The sequence below is a fragment of the Phocoena sinus genome, chromosome 4, assembly GCF_008692025.1.
Source record: "Phocoena sinus isolate mPhoSin1 chromosome 4, mPhoSin1.pri, whole genome shotgun sequence".
Classification (NCBI taxonomy): Eukaryota; Metazoa; Chordata; class Mammalia; order Artiodactyla; family Phocoenidae; genus Phocoena; species Phocoena sinus.
In genome coordinates this window covers 7,151,189-7,167,273 of record NC_045766.1, presented here as the reverse complement: position 1 = coordinate 7,167,273, position 16,085 = coordinate 7,151,189, and the positions used below count along the sequence as shown (strand labels likewise).

Here is a 16,085-nt window from a genome sequence, read left to right as displayed (position 1 = left end):
TGTCTACAGTTCAGTGTGGCTGACATAGTCTGAGGAAAAGTGAAGTGGGCTTCTGCCTACCTTCTACTTTCCCTTTTTCTTCTCTTCTTCCCATTCTCTATATCCCAACCCTCCAGGACTTCTTTGAGTTCTTCCAAGACACTGAGCTCCCTTCTGACCAAGGTTCTCACACCTTTTATTTGCTCTCAGGAATGTTCTTCTCTCTGCCACCTCTCATTTTATTAATAACTCTTCCTCCTTCAGGTTTTAACCCTGAGTCATTCATCTTAAGCAATTGATGCCTCACCCCTAACCGCCCCGTCTCTAAGGAATCTGGTCAGGTCCCACTGCTACATGGTCCAATTCCACTTTAGTCTTGTCCGTTATTTGTTGTGAAATATTTTTTACATTCAAAAATATAGTATCTGTAATACATATAATATGAAAATATTCTTAAAAATCCCCATACACCCCAAATCCAGTTTAACAAAACATAATTTTACTAATTCCATTTAGTAAGGCACATGGTAACCCAGCTAGAGACTACATTTTCCAGTCTCTGCAATTTGCTGTAGTCATATGATTATGGGTGGTTTTGTAGCACATACATTTCCCTAGTTGGTATATTACTTAGTTTTGCATGTGTGTGAATATTATAAAAATGTTGCCATGTTGTCAGTGCTCATCTTTATTGCTTTTGTACTTAGCATTGTGTTTTTGACATCTTTCTGTGCCAACAGGTAGGGGCACCATTTCATTCATTTTCCAGTTATTCTCACTAAGTCTAGTTTAATGGAATTTTAACATCCTATGTCATAACTATACAACCATTTATGCATTTCTTTTTTGTTTATGGACATTTGGCTTGTTTCTAGTTATACACACAAACACTTGAGTTTAAAATGTATTTCATATGTATATTTTATGTGTTTGTATTTATATGAAAATTATGAATTTCACTGTCAAGACTATTTTTTTTTTAAGTGAGTTTTTCCCAATGCTATTTTTGATTTTTTTTTTCATTTGGGAGCTACCAACCCAGGACCATTTTAAATTCATTCCTTTGCCTGGGAGATTTTCGATCACCTAGGTGGAATGATTTTCAACCCCAATCTTGCATGAGGGTTAAATCATGATTAAAACTTTTCAAGGAAACCTTTTCTTTTTCCCTTCCACTTAGAGCCAAGACCAAGATACATACATTTCTCTGATATTTCCCTTTGAGTGATTATTTTTTAAGATTATAAAAGTCCTGTTGTTTGATTTGGAATATCTCACCCATAATTAGATTTCTCCACAGAGAAGGGATTTGGCTTATTGACTGTCATAAATCTCTAATCTGGTCCATTTTGTAGTTAGCTCTGTAATTCCATCCATAATTTTCATACCGACGGACACTGCATAAGCAGCCTGGTGGCCTTTCCTACCACATTCCTGTAGACACTATCTTAAAACTCTGGCAGTTTTCCAATTTAAATATATGTAAAAATTACACCCTGATCGATTAATTATTACATTTTCAGATGCTACTTATAAGACTTCTATGCAGACCAAAAAAAACCTAACACATGAAGACGTAACCTTAGCTTTAATAGTACAATAAAATGTGCTTTGTTCAATCGAGTTTCCAAAAAAAAAGTACCCTTTTTGTTCTTCTACGTTGTGTTTTTTTGTTAATCTGTTTTTATTGATTCAGGTCTATAGTAATATATTCTATTTTAAACATTCTTTCAAAGTTTGAAGCAAAAGGTGAGCAATGAAAAAACATGTAACATCAGATTAGACTTTTGCCATGAATAAAAGCATCCTATTTTCTGGTCATTAAAAACATCCCAGTGTGGACTGAGAATGGGGGGGCGGGAATTAAAGGCCTTGAAACACCTGGAGATCAGGCTGAGAGGGGCACTGATTATGACACATTCATCTATGTAACACTTAACACCAAGCAGCATTTGAACATTGATTTAAGTCATTAAAGGACTTGGGCTACATGTGGAAGTAGAGAATTTAGACCAATCTGGCTTCACAGACTGGCTGTACTCCTAACTAGCCATGTGGTCATGTGACACGATATTAGACCTTTCAGTTTTATCCTCTGTAAATGGAGGATAATAATGCTTATCTCACTGAGTATTTATGAAGATTAATTGAAATCGGTTAATACTGAGGATCTAGAACAGGGCCTGGCACACATTGGCCATCAATAATAGTTAAATGGTTTCCCCAGCGTAGCAACCAAACCAAATCATTTTTATGAAGAGGAATCAAACAGCCTTCAAAGTACTACAGAGGCTTGATGATGAAGCTTAGATAAAAAGTTTTTAATTTTTATATTTTGCAATTATTGTCATATATATAGAATTTATTAAGCATAAAATTATATGTTCACCAACTGACCAAATAAACACTAAATGTTTCTTCATTTCATAGAGTCAATTTATATATTTCTCTTTGGCAGTAGGCCTTTGGAAAGAAAATAAAATAGCCGAATTCTTACCTAATTTTACTAAAATAGAGTCCAATTGGATTAAAAATTTAAATGTTTAAAATTAAAAAATGAAGACATAAACATGTTGGAAGAAAGCAGACATAGATTTTTTAAAAATAATTTTTGAGTGAAGACAGTTTGGTTATGCAGGACATAAAGTCTAGACACCAAAAATTTGTATAGTGATAAGTCTGACAACATAAAAAATGTAAAATTTTTATACAGCATAAATAAAAATCCAAGGTCAAGTAACAAAAGGGGATCATTGTCAACAGCATGTGTGATAAGAAAATGGTAACTAATATACAAAGAGCTCATGCAAATAAACAGAAAGTACCAACTTAATTTCAAAATTGACAAAAATAATACGAATAGACTTCATAAGAATAAATGCAATTGGACAATAATATTTAAGTGAATGTTTATCCACACTCATCATTTTAAAAATGCAACTTCAAACAATGTTATGGCATCTTTCAGCTATTAAAATGTTAGGCTACTCTTATTTTATATTTCATAATTTTGATGTCTGTGGTAAAGCAGACACATCCACTCAATGTTGCTGGGAGTGTAAGTTGCTGGAATTAAATTTGGAATATGTATACCAAAATTTGTAATGTACATATCCACTCCTAGTAATTTATTTACTGAATATCTTGGCATACCAATGCACAGCTCTATGCATTTAAGAATTTTCATTGCAGGATTATCTACACAGATTTTTAAAAAATCCTGGACAAACTAAATGTTCATGATAGGGAAATAGTAAAGGAAATAAGACTAGTTATATCCTTAACATGGTACACTCTTAGCTGTAAAAAAGAATGGCAGAGAACTATAATGTGAAAATTAGAAATGATTTACATTACTTTGATGTGGAAAAAGTAAAATATAAATAGTTCTTATTGCAAACTTCCATTTATGCAAAGAAATAAATATAAATGTGGATATAGCCTATGTATTAGATATTTTTCTGGAAAAAATTGAGAAAAAAAGGTTGAAAGTAGAATTAGGGATATGAACGTGGAACGGCAGGAAGGAAGGAGTAAAGAGTTTTTTGCTTAATGCTTTCCTGAACTGTTTGAAAGTTTCTCTGTGCTCTTGTATGTTTTACTTTAATTTTTAAAAATAATGATGTTAATATGATGATAAAAATAAATAAATTGTAAGGAACTAAAATTCCATTAAATGTCATTAGGAGCCAGCAAATAATTTTAGGTGTTGAAAAACATGTACTGTGTGCTCTTAAGAAGGAACTGCCAAAATGACATTCTTGGGGTCAAATGATACATTCATTGATGCTTAATGAGTTTTATTTTCCCCCAGACAAAGCCAAAGGGAGATCAAGAACAGGGACCCACTTTGATTCAGCCCGGAGACGGAGCCGAGCGGTCCTTTATCACATCTCTGGCCACCTGCAAAGAAGAGAAAAGAACAAATTGAAAATAAATAATGTAGGTGGTGTGTGTATACACAGTGAATGCTAGACTTTCCCTGGGTGGCAGTGTTTGATTCACAAAAGAAAGCCTCCAATTATGCATTTATTGGCTTTACTAGATTTTTTTTCCACTTTGGCTTGTGCTTTCCTATGAAAAACAAACTGGAAAAGGTCAGCAGTCACGAGGCATTTCTGTAATAAAAATGATTAATCATAGTGTTATCACAGCATAGAATATTATCAGTACAATATGGTACTAGGGACACTGCAAATGGGACTGGTTACATTTTATGAACAAGTTATATTACACATCCGTAGTTTGTTGGTTTAAATTTCTCAAATTTAATTTTAGCTCCATCTGTTTTGCACTTTATCTAATTTCACTGAATGCTTTCATCCAGGGGGGCCATGAACAAATCAAAGTCATTACTTTATTTGGAAAATTTACACTTTATGCGACACAGAGTTGGAAATTTCACACCTTGGAACTGGGTTTGAAGTGACATGCCATATATTATATGGGTTATTTTAAGTCGCACTCTTAGTAAATTATGGTAGGGCTCCTCTCTGAAACCTGGTGGTTATCTGTCAACTTTGCCTGTAAAAGGTGACTCTGTAGAGTTTTAAGTGACACACGTCCTCCAGGATTTCACAGCTAATTTTATCATTGGTTCTGAGAACTAAGAGACTTCACTCGGAGATCCAGAACTCTGTCTGTTTGGTTGTAGATATTCAAAGATGATTTTTCAAATGATGGTAGTGTCATTAATCTGCCTTGCGGAATCTCCAGAACATAGAACTTTGGGGGTATGTGTGACTATGGGCAACAGACATCAAGACTCAGGGTCTAACTTGCCAATGACTTTAGAAAAAGTCATATCAAACAACCATTGCTGTTTTGGAATTGATCTCAGATCCCGAGATTCTGGGAGTAAAGGACACAGGAGAGTCTTTGGCATCTCATTGTACACAGAGAGCTTGAGACCTAATCTGAAATTCGGATGCTTTGCTAAAGCAGTCATGCATCAGAAACACAAAGTATCCGCTTACCTGATGAGCAAAGATGCACGAGCCCAGGTGTAGAGCACGATCTCATATGAAAGGGCTGCCAACCTGGTTGTGCTTCAGTGTGATTCCCCTCTGGAAACCAGACAAGCTATTTGCATCTGTTTGTGCTCCAGGACCATCACCCATGCTGGTGCTGATCTGCCATGCACCGCGGTAAGAGTCACATTCTGTTTAGTTTGTCTTGGCTTAATATAAAGATTTTCTAGGGACACCCGTATGTCACATTGGTTTCCTGAGAGTCCAGGGATAGACTTCAAACCATGCACACCACTAGATCTCTGAATCCTTCCCCTGGTTCCTCGTTATACCTGCTTTCAGTTACCAAGTCAGCCTTAGTAACAGTAAACAAGTTCTAGGAAGAAACAAAGGTAACCACACCTGGGGTTGATTCTATGCAAGCCAGCCAGCAAAACACCTAAACAAATATTAGCCTGAGATTCTGTAATGCTGAAAGATGACACTCTTCTAGGATTTAGTCCAGAGTCATTTAAATGTACCAAGTATTAGTGAGCTTAAAAATGCATTCACAGAACATGCTGTTTTTCCCCTTTTGATTCAACAAAGTACAGACAGTACTTAAAAATCTTATTTAAAAAATCATAACTCCCACCCCTTGGCTAATTTGCTAAATTGCATTTATTTAAGAAGTAGAAATATCAGGGTGGAGCATTAAAATAATACATGGTAAGGAAAGGTGTCAAATCAGCACAGTGAATCTGACAATACAGGTAACATCTTATTTCTGAAAAGGAAATGTGGAATCAGGACTGGCCTTGTTCACCATCTCTTTTCAAGGAAAACAGGGCAGAATGACTAAAAGACAACAGAAAGAGAGAAGGGGGAAGAGGAAACAATGATCTGAATGGTTTACTGGCTAGACAATCAGTCTTTGGGGAATTCTGGATATATTAACATTCATGTGCCCCAAAAAAAGACTTCTTAATGTTTTTGTAGCTCTTTGCTATTTACAAATTCTTTTTGCTGTTATCATATCATGTGATCCTTACAGCAAGCCATTACTAGATATGATTTTTATTCGTTCCCATTTAAAGATGGAAAAGAACAACTTATTTGAGATCTCAAAAGTAGAACCAGGAGATGTGGGACCCATCCATGAATCTTCTGACTCAAAGCCACGGTGCTTCTGCCCCTACCTTGCTGCTTCTCTCATACAATTCTGTGGAATAGGAATGTATGATTCAACTCAGAACAAATTAGCTCATCAGGCCATTAGCAAGCTCTGAGAATCAAGATGTAACACCCTTTAATCCTGGCTCTAACTTTGCCACATGGTACCTCTTGGAAAAGGTTTTTAATTTCTGGTTTCCTTGATTTGTTACTCTGTCTATTACATGACATTGGGATGATGCAAATGTCTTCAACCCAAAGATCACATGGGAGCCTTGGGAGCTTGAAGGGACAGTGCTTTAGATGCCTGCATATTACCAACAGGGTACCGGGCTGGTAGTCATCAAAGGCATATGCTACCTTGCAATTACTCAGCATAATGACTGTAGAAACATTTTCCCATCCCTTTGTTCATTTGGATGTTAATTTCAAAGACATGTTGCAAAAATAGTTTAGGAAACAGTTACCTTGATTAGGCTTTGGCCTTAACTACTCTGTTTCAGTAATACATAGGGTAGGGGTTAAACTACTCAAACACCATTGGTACTAAACAATAGGCTTGAAAATTAATAAATAATATATATAACTAACATCGAGGATAGTTGGTTGTATTATTCTTTAGGCAAACTTCATAGGTTTCAGGATTATAAATAATATGTCTTTTCCCCCTTACTTGCTAAAAGCACACTTTCCAATTGTTAGAAATTTTCTTCCATTCAAAAGGGTTTTGATAAAACTTTACAAATAGAGAAGCAGGAGGAGAAGGACATCTCTTTTCTTCACTCAGGTGATTGTGTCAGGATGTATGCAGAATTTGAATGAAAAACCTTTTAAAATTTAAGTCTAATCTGAGATGTATTGGATTCTCAGTATATTTTAAAATAACTTAAATCATATATTTTAAGTAGCCTATAAAAATGAAATAGTGTGATTTATTTTCTGATTTGTGGAGATAACTATTACATTGCTGACCTTTTTCATCAGCATCACTAATGCTTTGTATAATCAACATAATTCAATAAAAAAATACTTTACTTCTTGAGTTTTCCCAGCCTTCACTCCTAGAGCTGGCTTCTCCCTCAAATGAAGTAAGCATTTCACTTCTGTAACATGATAGAAAAAGACTTATTTGGATAAAAATTGAGATATTCTTCCATGGCTTTTGGTTATGTGTTATCGCAGTAAATATTTGAAAAAAAATCGTATTGGAATCCATCATGTCCTATTGTAAGTAGAAGTGCTTGTCAACCTTGAGATTTATACTTATGGACCCCAACTCTCTCTTCTCCGATGCACCAGCCTCAGCTTTGATGAGAGGCCCGACAGGGGTTACTTTCTTCTTCCTTCCTCAGTTTTATGTCATAATCCACCTTTGGAACCTGTTCCTAGAAACCAGAGAATGAGGCAAAGGAGGCAGGTCACGTCAGGGAGTTGAATGGAGCATAGACACGGTGGCAGATGGGCATCAAAGAACCATCTGGAAGGAGTGAAGCAGGCCCTCCCTCACCACAAAATCCTGGCTCTATGAGGTGCCCTGTGGGATGAGTGAGATTATAAACAGGAAGTAGCAACGTGTGTTGTAAATGCCTACCAAGGAGAGATGCAGGATAGGAGAGGCATTCATATTAAGGGAGCAGAAATATTTGGGCACTGAGGGTCTCCACTAAAGAGCTTGTGCTCCTGATTCCAAGTACTTTAGGAATCCCTGGACATACCACATTAATTTGCCCTTCCTTCAGTGCCGGAAACAAGAAAACACACTGCGACCTGCAAGTAACAGGTATTCAAGAACTTTGAACTGTTCTGCTCATTCAACGTAACTTTCAAATTTAAGTTTCCGTTACCTATCTTGTATTTCTCATTAATTGAGGTCAAAGCAAGGTCTGCAAGTATCTGGTCATAGGCTGTCAAATTGCCACACACGCTATTGTTGAGCCTCCCTTTGTCTCACAGCAATAAAGAGAATTGTTCCTTAATTTGGACTGCTTTCAAAGTGAAGTGCTTTTGCAGTTATAAAAACTCCAGCTATTCTTCTGCATTTAATCAGCTACACAGTGAACATTGCCTTTCTCCTCCCATGACTTGAATAATAACTGTTAAGTAACTGTTTCTTGCTTTGCCCTCTTAACAAGGGCTAGCCAGTGCCAGAATAAATCTATGTCCGTCAAGGTTATGAGATTTGGGTTCCCAGCTGGAAACGTCACCAACAACCATAATACAAAATGCAAGTAGTCAGCACAACCTGCTTATAGTTTGAAAGACATGTTAACAGCTATTTACAATTGAATTGATCATATAGCTCTAACCTTTTGAGAAAAAAAAAATGGTACCTTTGCTGCTATTAGAAGTATTTCAGGCCCCAAATGTTCTTTAGATAATGACTGTCACCTCAAAACTATAAGTATATGGAATGTCCCCATGACAGTAGGAACATAACTGTATCTTTGTGTTTATAACGTATGTAGGCTTATACTTGCAACTTTGGATGTTTCTAGGTGACATTTTAGGTAGCGATCTTTTTATTCTTCATGAACAAAATCTGGATTAGTCACTTATTAACACTGGTGACTACACTCTGCATATTCCTGTCACTTATAACAAAGATCTCTGCCCGATTTTAACATACTTAAAAGTCTACTTTTTGCATCACCAACTTCTAAAAGTCACTTGTAAGATGTATTGACATTGTTGGGAGATTGGGATTGACATATATACACTAATAAGTATAAAATGGATAACTAATAAGAACCTGCTGTATAAAAAAATAAATAAAATTCTAAAATTCAAAAAAAAATAAAGATGTATTGACATTGTATGTATAAATAATTCTCCCCATGTGTTTAAGGCTGTGTGTTCCTTATTTCTAATGTTGTGTTTCTCCCTTCTCTCCTTTTTGTCTTTATCCACAGAATGTTTTTGTAGATAAACCAGCATTTCCGGAGTATAAAGTTTCTGATGCAAAAAAGTCCAAATTCATACTTTTGCATTTTAGCACTTTCAAAGCCGGCTGGGACTGGCTTATTCTATTGGCGACGTTTTATGTTGCCGTGACCGTACCTTACAACGTTTGCTTTATTGGCAATGATGACCTATCGACAACTCGGAGCACAACAGTCAGTGACATTGCAGTGGAGATTCTTTTTATTATAGGTAAGAACCCACGGCTGTTTTCCTAGGAGATTTGCATAGGGGAAGTAAGTGTGTTCCAGATTTTTCTAACATGAATTTGAACTAAGATCCATTTGCGTGGGCATGACTCAGCCTCTGATGCAAATTTTGGAGAAGCACATATTTGGATTTCTGAAAATTGCCTCTTCCAGCTTTCTTACTGTTCCTTTGTCCAAACAGATCTAAACCGATGTTTTTTGTTTCTATCCTTATTTCATCAAAGTGGGTTGAAAAAGACAATGGCTGTTTTGTTTGTACTCTCAAATTCTATTATGATCTTACCTGTACAGGGTCAGAGATGAGGGTTGGCAAGAACCTATCAGTGGTGTTCTGATAATGGTCCCGTCTTGGGCATGTTTCTTCATGCCCGTCGTGCTTTTCCGGCAGTTGATGGTGGTTGCCATAGATGGCCTAGTTGCAGAAGCAACGGATTACATAAACTTTCTAGTCAATCAGGAGAAACCCTGAGTATCTGATTTTAATGCAAGGAGAGGCCCCAAGGGATGTTTGCTAAGAATATTTATCTCTAGAATATTTGGAATCTCAGTTGAAGCTGCCTCTGCTCCATGCTTGTACGTCTCCTCCTATTTTCCTGTCTCTTAAAGCATCGTCTTGTTTAGACCAAAGCCCAGCTCTTGCTTGCTCATTGTAGTTCTCCATGAAGGTGCAGACTGACTCCCATGCGGAGTTCCTGACCACCATTAGCAATCTGATTCCTGCGTCTTTACCTGGTCATGGCGATGTAGGGTAACATCCTTTTCGTAAAGATGAGAGAATGTTTGGAAAATGTTTTCAAGCAGTAGGTGAACAAGGGAATGAAAAAATGGACCCTAAAAGTTCAAAGAAAAGGAAATAAATAAGTGAGGCAGATCAAAAGATTGTTTCAATGGCAGTGGTACTTTTTTCTCTGTGGAGCTGGTACAGCTTTGGATTCTCCAACTGAAGGTCTCACGTGTTTGCTCTGGAAGAGTTTGTATGTTCTTGATGTGACTTTGGCATCACTGTTAACATTGCACTTCCTGGACACACCCCTCAGACCTATGCTAGGACCCCAACTCCCACCCCAAAGGTGATGGCTGTAGTATGTTTAGGCCACTAGATGGCAATGTTGTCTAGTTAGGTAGCTTGGTAAGGCTGCAAACTCAAGGAAACTTATCTTTAACCTTTTTTTTAACTTAAACTATTCTTTATTGGAAAAGTATAACCATAAGGGATATTAAATCACGGTTAAATGGCAAGTAACAACATTCCAGTTTGAAAAAGAATTTAAAATGAAAACTGTACAAGAGGCATTTCAAGATGGCAGTGTAGGAAAAGCCTGAACTCACCTCCTCCCATGGAAACAGCAAATACACAGCTGTATATGGAACAGTTTCCTCTGAAAAAGACCTGAAAACTAGCTGAACAGTTCCTTCACAACAAAGGGTAAAAGGACCACGTGAAGAAGGTAAGAGAGGCAAAGATTCGGTCTCACCAAAAACCCCACTACTTGTGTGGCAACCCACGACTGGAAGGATCTCACACGTATGGAACTTCTTCCTGAGGAGTGAGAGGGTTCATGCCCAACATCAGAACCCCAACCCTTGAGACCTGCACCTGAGAGACAAGCCTTTCAAACATCTGACTTTGAAAGCCAATGGGGCTTACATCCAGAAGTATCCAAGGGCTGTAGGGAACAGAGATTCCACTCTTAAAGGGCTCACTCACAGACTTACTCACCCTGGGACCAAGTGTGCAAGCAGCAGTTTGAAAAGTGCCTAGACCATATGTGAAGGAGATGTGTTAGCTAATATTAACGTGTCTGCTGGAGGGGCAGAAGCTGGTGGGGGCTCTCTCCAGAGACTGAGGGGCTAGTGGGTGCCAGTTTTGTGCTCCTTCTATGTAGCTAGTGTTGATGGGCATACCCCACCCCACTAAAGCCATTCGTGCATACTCCTTGATAGCCTGGCTCTGGTGGCCAGGGAAACTTGTGTTTCTGGGCCCCGTGGGGCTGAAACAACCAGAGAGACAGTACTCGGCAGGCCGTCACCCCTAGGGCATAGCACAGACAGCACACTGAACACACTCCAGATCTTCCTGTGAAGAAAGGTCTATTTTCTTGTCCTAGAGCTTCAGCCTGAAGGGCAAGCTTCAGGTTTACTACACATCTAGGGACTAAGAAGATGCCCTCAGGGAACACAAGCTGGGGATGCCTTCTCTGTGCTCTTCCTTGGCCATACTACAGCTCGAAGAGCTTATGGACACACCTGGAACCCTGATTTTTGCAATTGTTACCAGGGGGACACCTCCAAATTGCCTGGTCTAGGGGCCAGTAGGGTTTACAACTGAAGTCTCAGAGGACTGTATATATTTGCATACTTTAAAAGCTGCTGCCTGAGGATCTGACTTCCAGTCAGCCTGAAACTAGGTACTAACTGAGATCCTCCCTTTGGAACATTGACAGCTATTGGCACACCCTCAACAACTGGGGTCTATCAAGAGCCAATCAGGCTGCTTAGACAATCACAAAGGTTCTAGAGACAACCAAGAGCCAGGGCAAGGTTGAACAACAAGTTTCATCTCCTACAAAGGCCTCTCCTTCAGGACTGAAAGGAGAATGCATAGAAACAAACACAGAGAGTCAGGCAAAATGAGGAAACAGTAATATGTTCCAAATGAAAGAACAAGATAAAAACGCAGGAAAAAAAAACCTTAGTGAAATAGAAATAGTAATCAACTAGGTCAAGAGTTCAAAAGAATGGTCATGAAGATCCTCACCAAACTCAGAAAAGAATGGATAAACATAGTGAGAACTTTAACAGAGATAGAAAATGTAAGAAGGCACATGACTGAAGAATATAATAGTTGAACTGGAAAATACACTAGAGGGATTCAACAGCAGACTAATTGAAGCAGGAGAAAGAATCAGTGATCTGGAAGACAGGGTAGTGGAACTCACCCAAAGAGAAGAGCAAAAAAGAAAGAAAAAAAAAAAAAAGAATTGCAGCACTATTTATAATAGCCAGGACATGGAAGCAACCTAAATGTCCATCAACAGATGAACAGATAAAGAAGATGTGGTACATATATACAATGGAATATTACTCAGCCATAAAAAGGAATGAAATTGGGTCATTTGTAGAGATGTGGATGGACCTAGAGTCTGTCATACAGAATGATGTAAGTCAGAAAGAAAAACAAATATCATATATTAGCACATATATGTGGAATCTAGAAAAATGGTACAGATGAACCTATTTGCAGGGCAGGAGTAGAGATGCAGACATAGAAAACGAACATGTGGACATGGAGGGAAGGGGAGTGGGACGAATTGGGAGATTAGGATTGGCATATACACACTACCATGTGTAAAATTGATAGCTAGTAGAAACCTGCTGTATAGCCCAGGGAGCTCAGCTCGGTGCTCTGTGATGACCTAGATGGGTGGGATGGGGGGTTTGGGTGGGGAGATCCAAGAGGCAGGGGATATAGGTATACATGTAGCTGATTCACTTCATTATACAGCAGAAATTAACACAACACTGTAAAGCAACTATACCTAAATAAGTAAATAAGTGGAAATAGCTTAAACGATCTGTGGGACATCAAGCAAAATAACATTTGCATTATAGAGGGTTCAGAAGGAGAAGAAAAAGAGAAAGGGGCAAAAAACTTATTTGAAGAAATAATGGCGAAAAACTTTATTAACTGGGGAAGGAAACAGACATCCAGATTCAGATCCAGAGAATTCCAAAAAGATGAACCCCAAAAGATCCATACCAAGGAACATTATAATTAAAATGTCAAAAGTTAAAGAGAGAATGTTAAAAGCAACAAGAGTAAAATGATATGTGCACATGGTGCACAGCCCCATAAGATTATAAGCAGATTTTTCAGGAGAAACTTCGCAGGCTAGAGGGGAGTAGCACAATATATTCAAAGTGCTGAAAGGGGAAAACTTCCAACCAAGAGTAATCTACCCAGTGAGACTGTCATCCAGAATCAAAGGAGAGAAAAACCGTTTTCCAGACAAGCACAAGCTAAAGTTCACACCACTAAAATGACTTTATAAGAAATGTTAAAGGGACCTCTAAAAGTACTAATTAGTAACCAAAAAAATGAAAGTAAAAATTTTATCAGTAAAGGTAAATATTTATAGTAAAGGTAGTATTTAGGCATTTATAAAGCTGTTATGAAGGTTAAAAGATAAAAGTAGTAAAAGTAGCTATATGTATAATAATTAAGGAATACACAAAATAAAAAATGTAAATTATGACATCAAAAAGAGAAAACATGGAGGGGTAGTAAAAATATAGAGTTTTAGAATGTACTCAAACTTACCTTGCTATCAACTTAAAATAGGCTGTTATTTATATATAGGCTGCCATATGTGAGTATTGTGGTAATCACAAAGCAAAAGCCTGTAGTAGATACCCAATAGATAATGAGAAAGGAATCTAACCATAACAGCAAAGAAAACCACCAAAGCACATGGGAGGAGAGCAAGAGAAGAAGAAAAAAACAGAGAAGAACTACAAAACAATCAAAAATCAATTAACAAAACAGCAATAAGTACGTACCTGTCAATAACTACTTTACATGTTCATGGATTAAATCAAAAGACATAGAGTGGCTGAATGGATAGACAAACAAGACCCATCTACATGCTGCCTATAAGAAACTCACTTTAGATGTAAGAACACACACAGACTGAAAGTGAAGGGCTGGAAAAGTTGTTTCACACAAATGGAAACCAAAAGAAAGTTGGGGTATCTATACTCAGATAAAATAGACTTTAAAACAAAGATGGTGGGCTTCCCTGGTAGCACAGTGGTTAAGAATGCACCTGCCAATGCAGGGGACACAGGTTCGCGCCCTGGTCCAGGAGGATCCCACATGCTGCAGAGCAGCTAAGCCCATGCACCACAGCTACTGAAGCCTGCACACCTGGAGCCTGTGCTCCACAACAGGAGAAGCCTGCACACCTCAATGAAGAGTGGCCCCCACTTGCCACAACTAGAGAAGAAGTCTGTGCACAGCAACAAAGACCCAACACTGCCAAAAATAAATAATAAATTTAAAAATAAATTTAAAAAATATATATATATAAAATAAAACAAAGATGGTAATAAGAGGCAAAGACAGGTATTACATAATGAGAAAGGGGTAAATCCAACAAGACAATATAACATTTTGTAATCATTTATGCACCCAACATAGAAGCACCTAAATATACAAAGCAAATATTAACAGACCTAAAGGGAGAAATAGACAGCAATACGATAATACTAGGGAACTTTAATATCCCACATACATCAATGGGTAGATCATTTAGAAGAAAATCAATAAGGAAGTATTGGCCTTAACACATTAGATCAGAGGCAATGAATACATATATACAGAACATTCCATCCCAAAGTAGCAGAATACACATTCTTCTCAAGTGCACATGCAATATTTTCCAGGAGAGATCATATGTTAGGCCACTTAACAAGTCTCAATAAATTAAAGAAGATTGAAGTCATATGAAGCCTTTTCTTCTGACCACATGGTATGAAACCAGAAATCAATTACAAGAAAAATACTGGGAAAATCTCAAATATGTGGAGATTAAACAAATGCTACTGAACAAGAAAAGGGTCAATGAGGCAATCAAAGGTGAAATTTTAAAATACCTTGAGACAAATAAAAATGAAAATACAACATACCAGAATCTATTGAATGCAACAAAAACAGTTTCAAGAGGGAAGGAAATTCATAGTGATTCGAGCTTACCTCTAGAAACAGAAGAATCTCAAATAAACAACCTAACTTTACACCCCCAAAAAACTAAAAAAAAAAAAACAGACAAAGCCCAATGTTAGAAAAAGGAGGAAAATAATAAACATTAGAGAAGAAATAACTGAAATAGAGACTAAAAAGACAATGGAAAAGATCAATAAAACTAGGAGCTGGGTCTTTGAAAAGATAAGCAAAATTGACAGACCATTAGCTAGATTCAGTAAAAGAAAAAAAAAAGAGAAACTCAAATAAAACCAGAAATGAAACAGGAGAAGATACAACTGGTACTAAAGAAATACAAAGGGTCATAAGGGACTACTATGAACAATTATATGCCAAAAAATTGGCTAACCTAGAAGAAATGGGTAAATTTCTAGAAACATACAATCTTCCAAGGCTGAATTATGAAGAAATAGAAAACCTGAATAGACAATTTACTAGTAAGGAGATTGAGTCAGTAATCAAAAACCATCCAACAAACAAAAGTCCAGGACCAAATGGCTTCACGGGTGAATTCTACCAAGCACTCAAAGAAGATTTAATATGTATTCTTCTCAAACTCTTCCCAAAAACTGAACTCATTCTATGAGGCCAGCATTACCCTGATACCAAAACAGACCAGGGCACCACACACACAAAACAAAGAAAATTATAGACAAATATTCCTTACAAACATAGATGTAAAAATCCTCAACAAAATATCAGCAAAACAAATTCAACAGTACATTATAAGGATCATACACCATGACCAAGTGGGATTTATTTCAAGGATGTAAGAACAATTCAACATCTGAGAAACAATCACCGTGATACACCCCATAAACAAAATGAAGGATAAAAATCATATGATGGTCACAACAGATGCAGAAAGGGCATTGGAAAAAAGCTAATATTCATTATGATAAAAACTCTTAACAAAGTGGGTATAGAGGGAATGTACCTCAACCTAATAAAGGCCATATATGATAAGCCCATCATAGTATGTTAGCTAAAGCTTTTCCTCTAAGATCAGGAACAAAACAAGAAAACCCGCTATTTTTCAACATAACATTAGAA

The 16,085-nt window shown here is 37.2% G+C and overlaps 1 protein-coding gene across 1 annotated transcript in view; it reads left to right on the top strand.

The window, feature by feature from the left end:
* The window catches only part of KCNH8 (potassium voltage-gated channel subfamily H member 8), a 401,601-nt gene that overhangs the window by 222,894 nt on the left and 162,622 nt on the right, over window positions 1-16,085 (top strand). Inside the window, exons 4-5 of the mRNA XM_032630495.1 lie at window positions 3,794-3,921; window positions 9,011-9,251. Coding sequence (XP_032486386.1) covers window positions 3,794-3,921; window positions 9,011-9,251 — 369 coding nt within the window. The remainder of the gene's footprint in view (window positions 1-3,793; window positions 3,922-9,010; window positions 9,252-16,085) is intronic.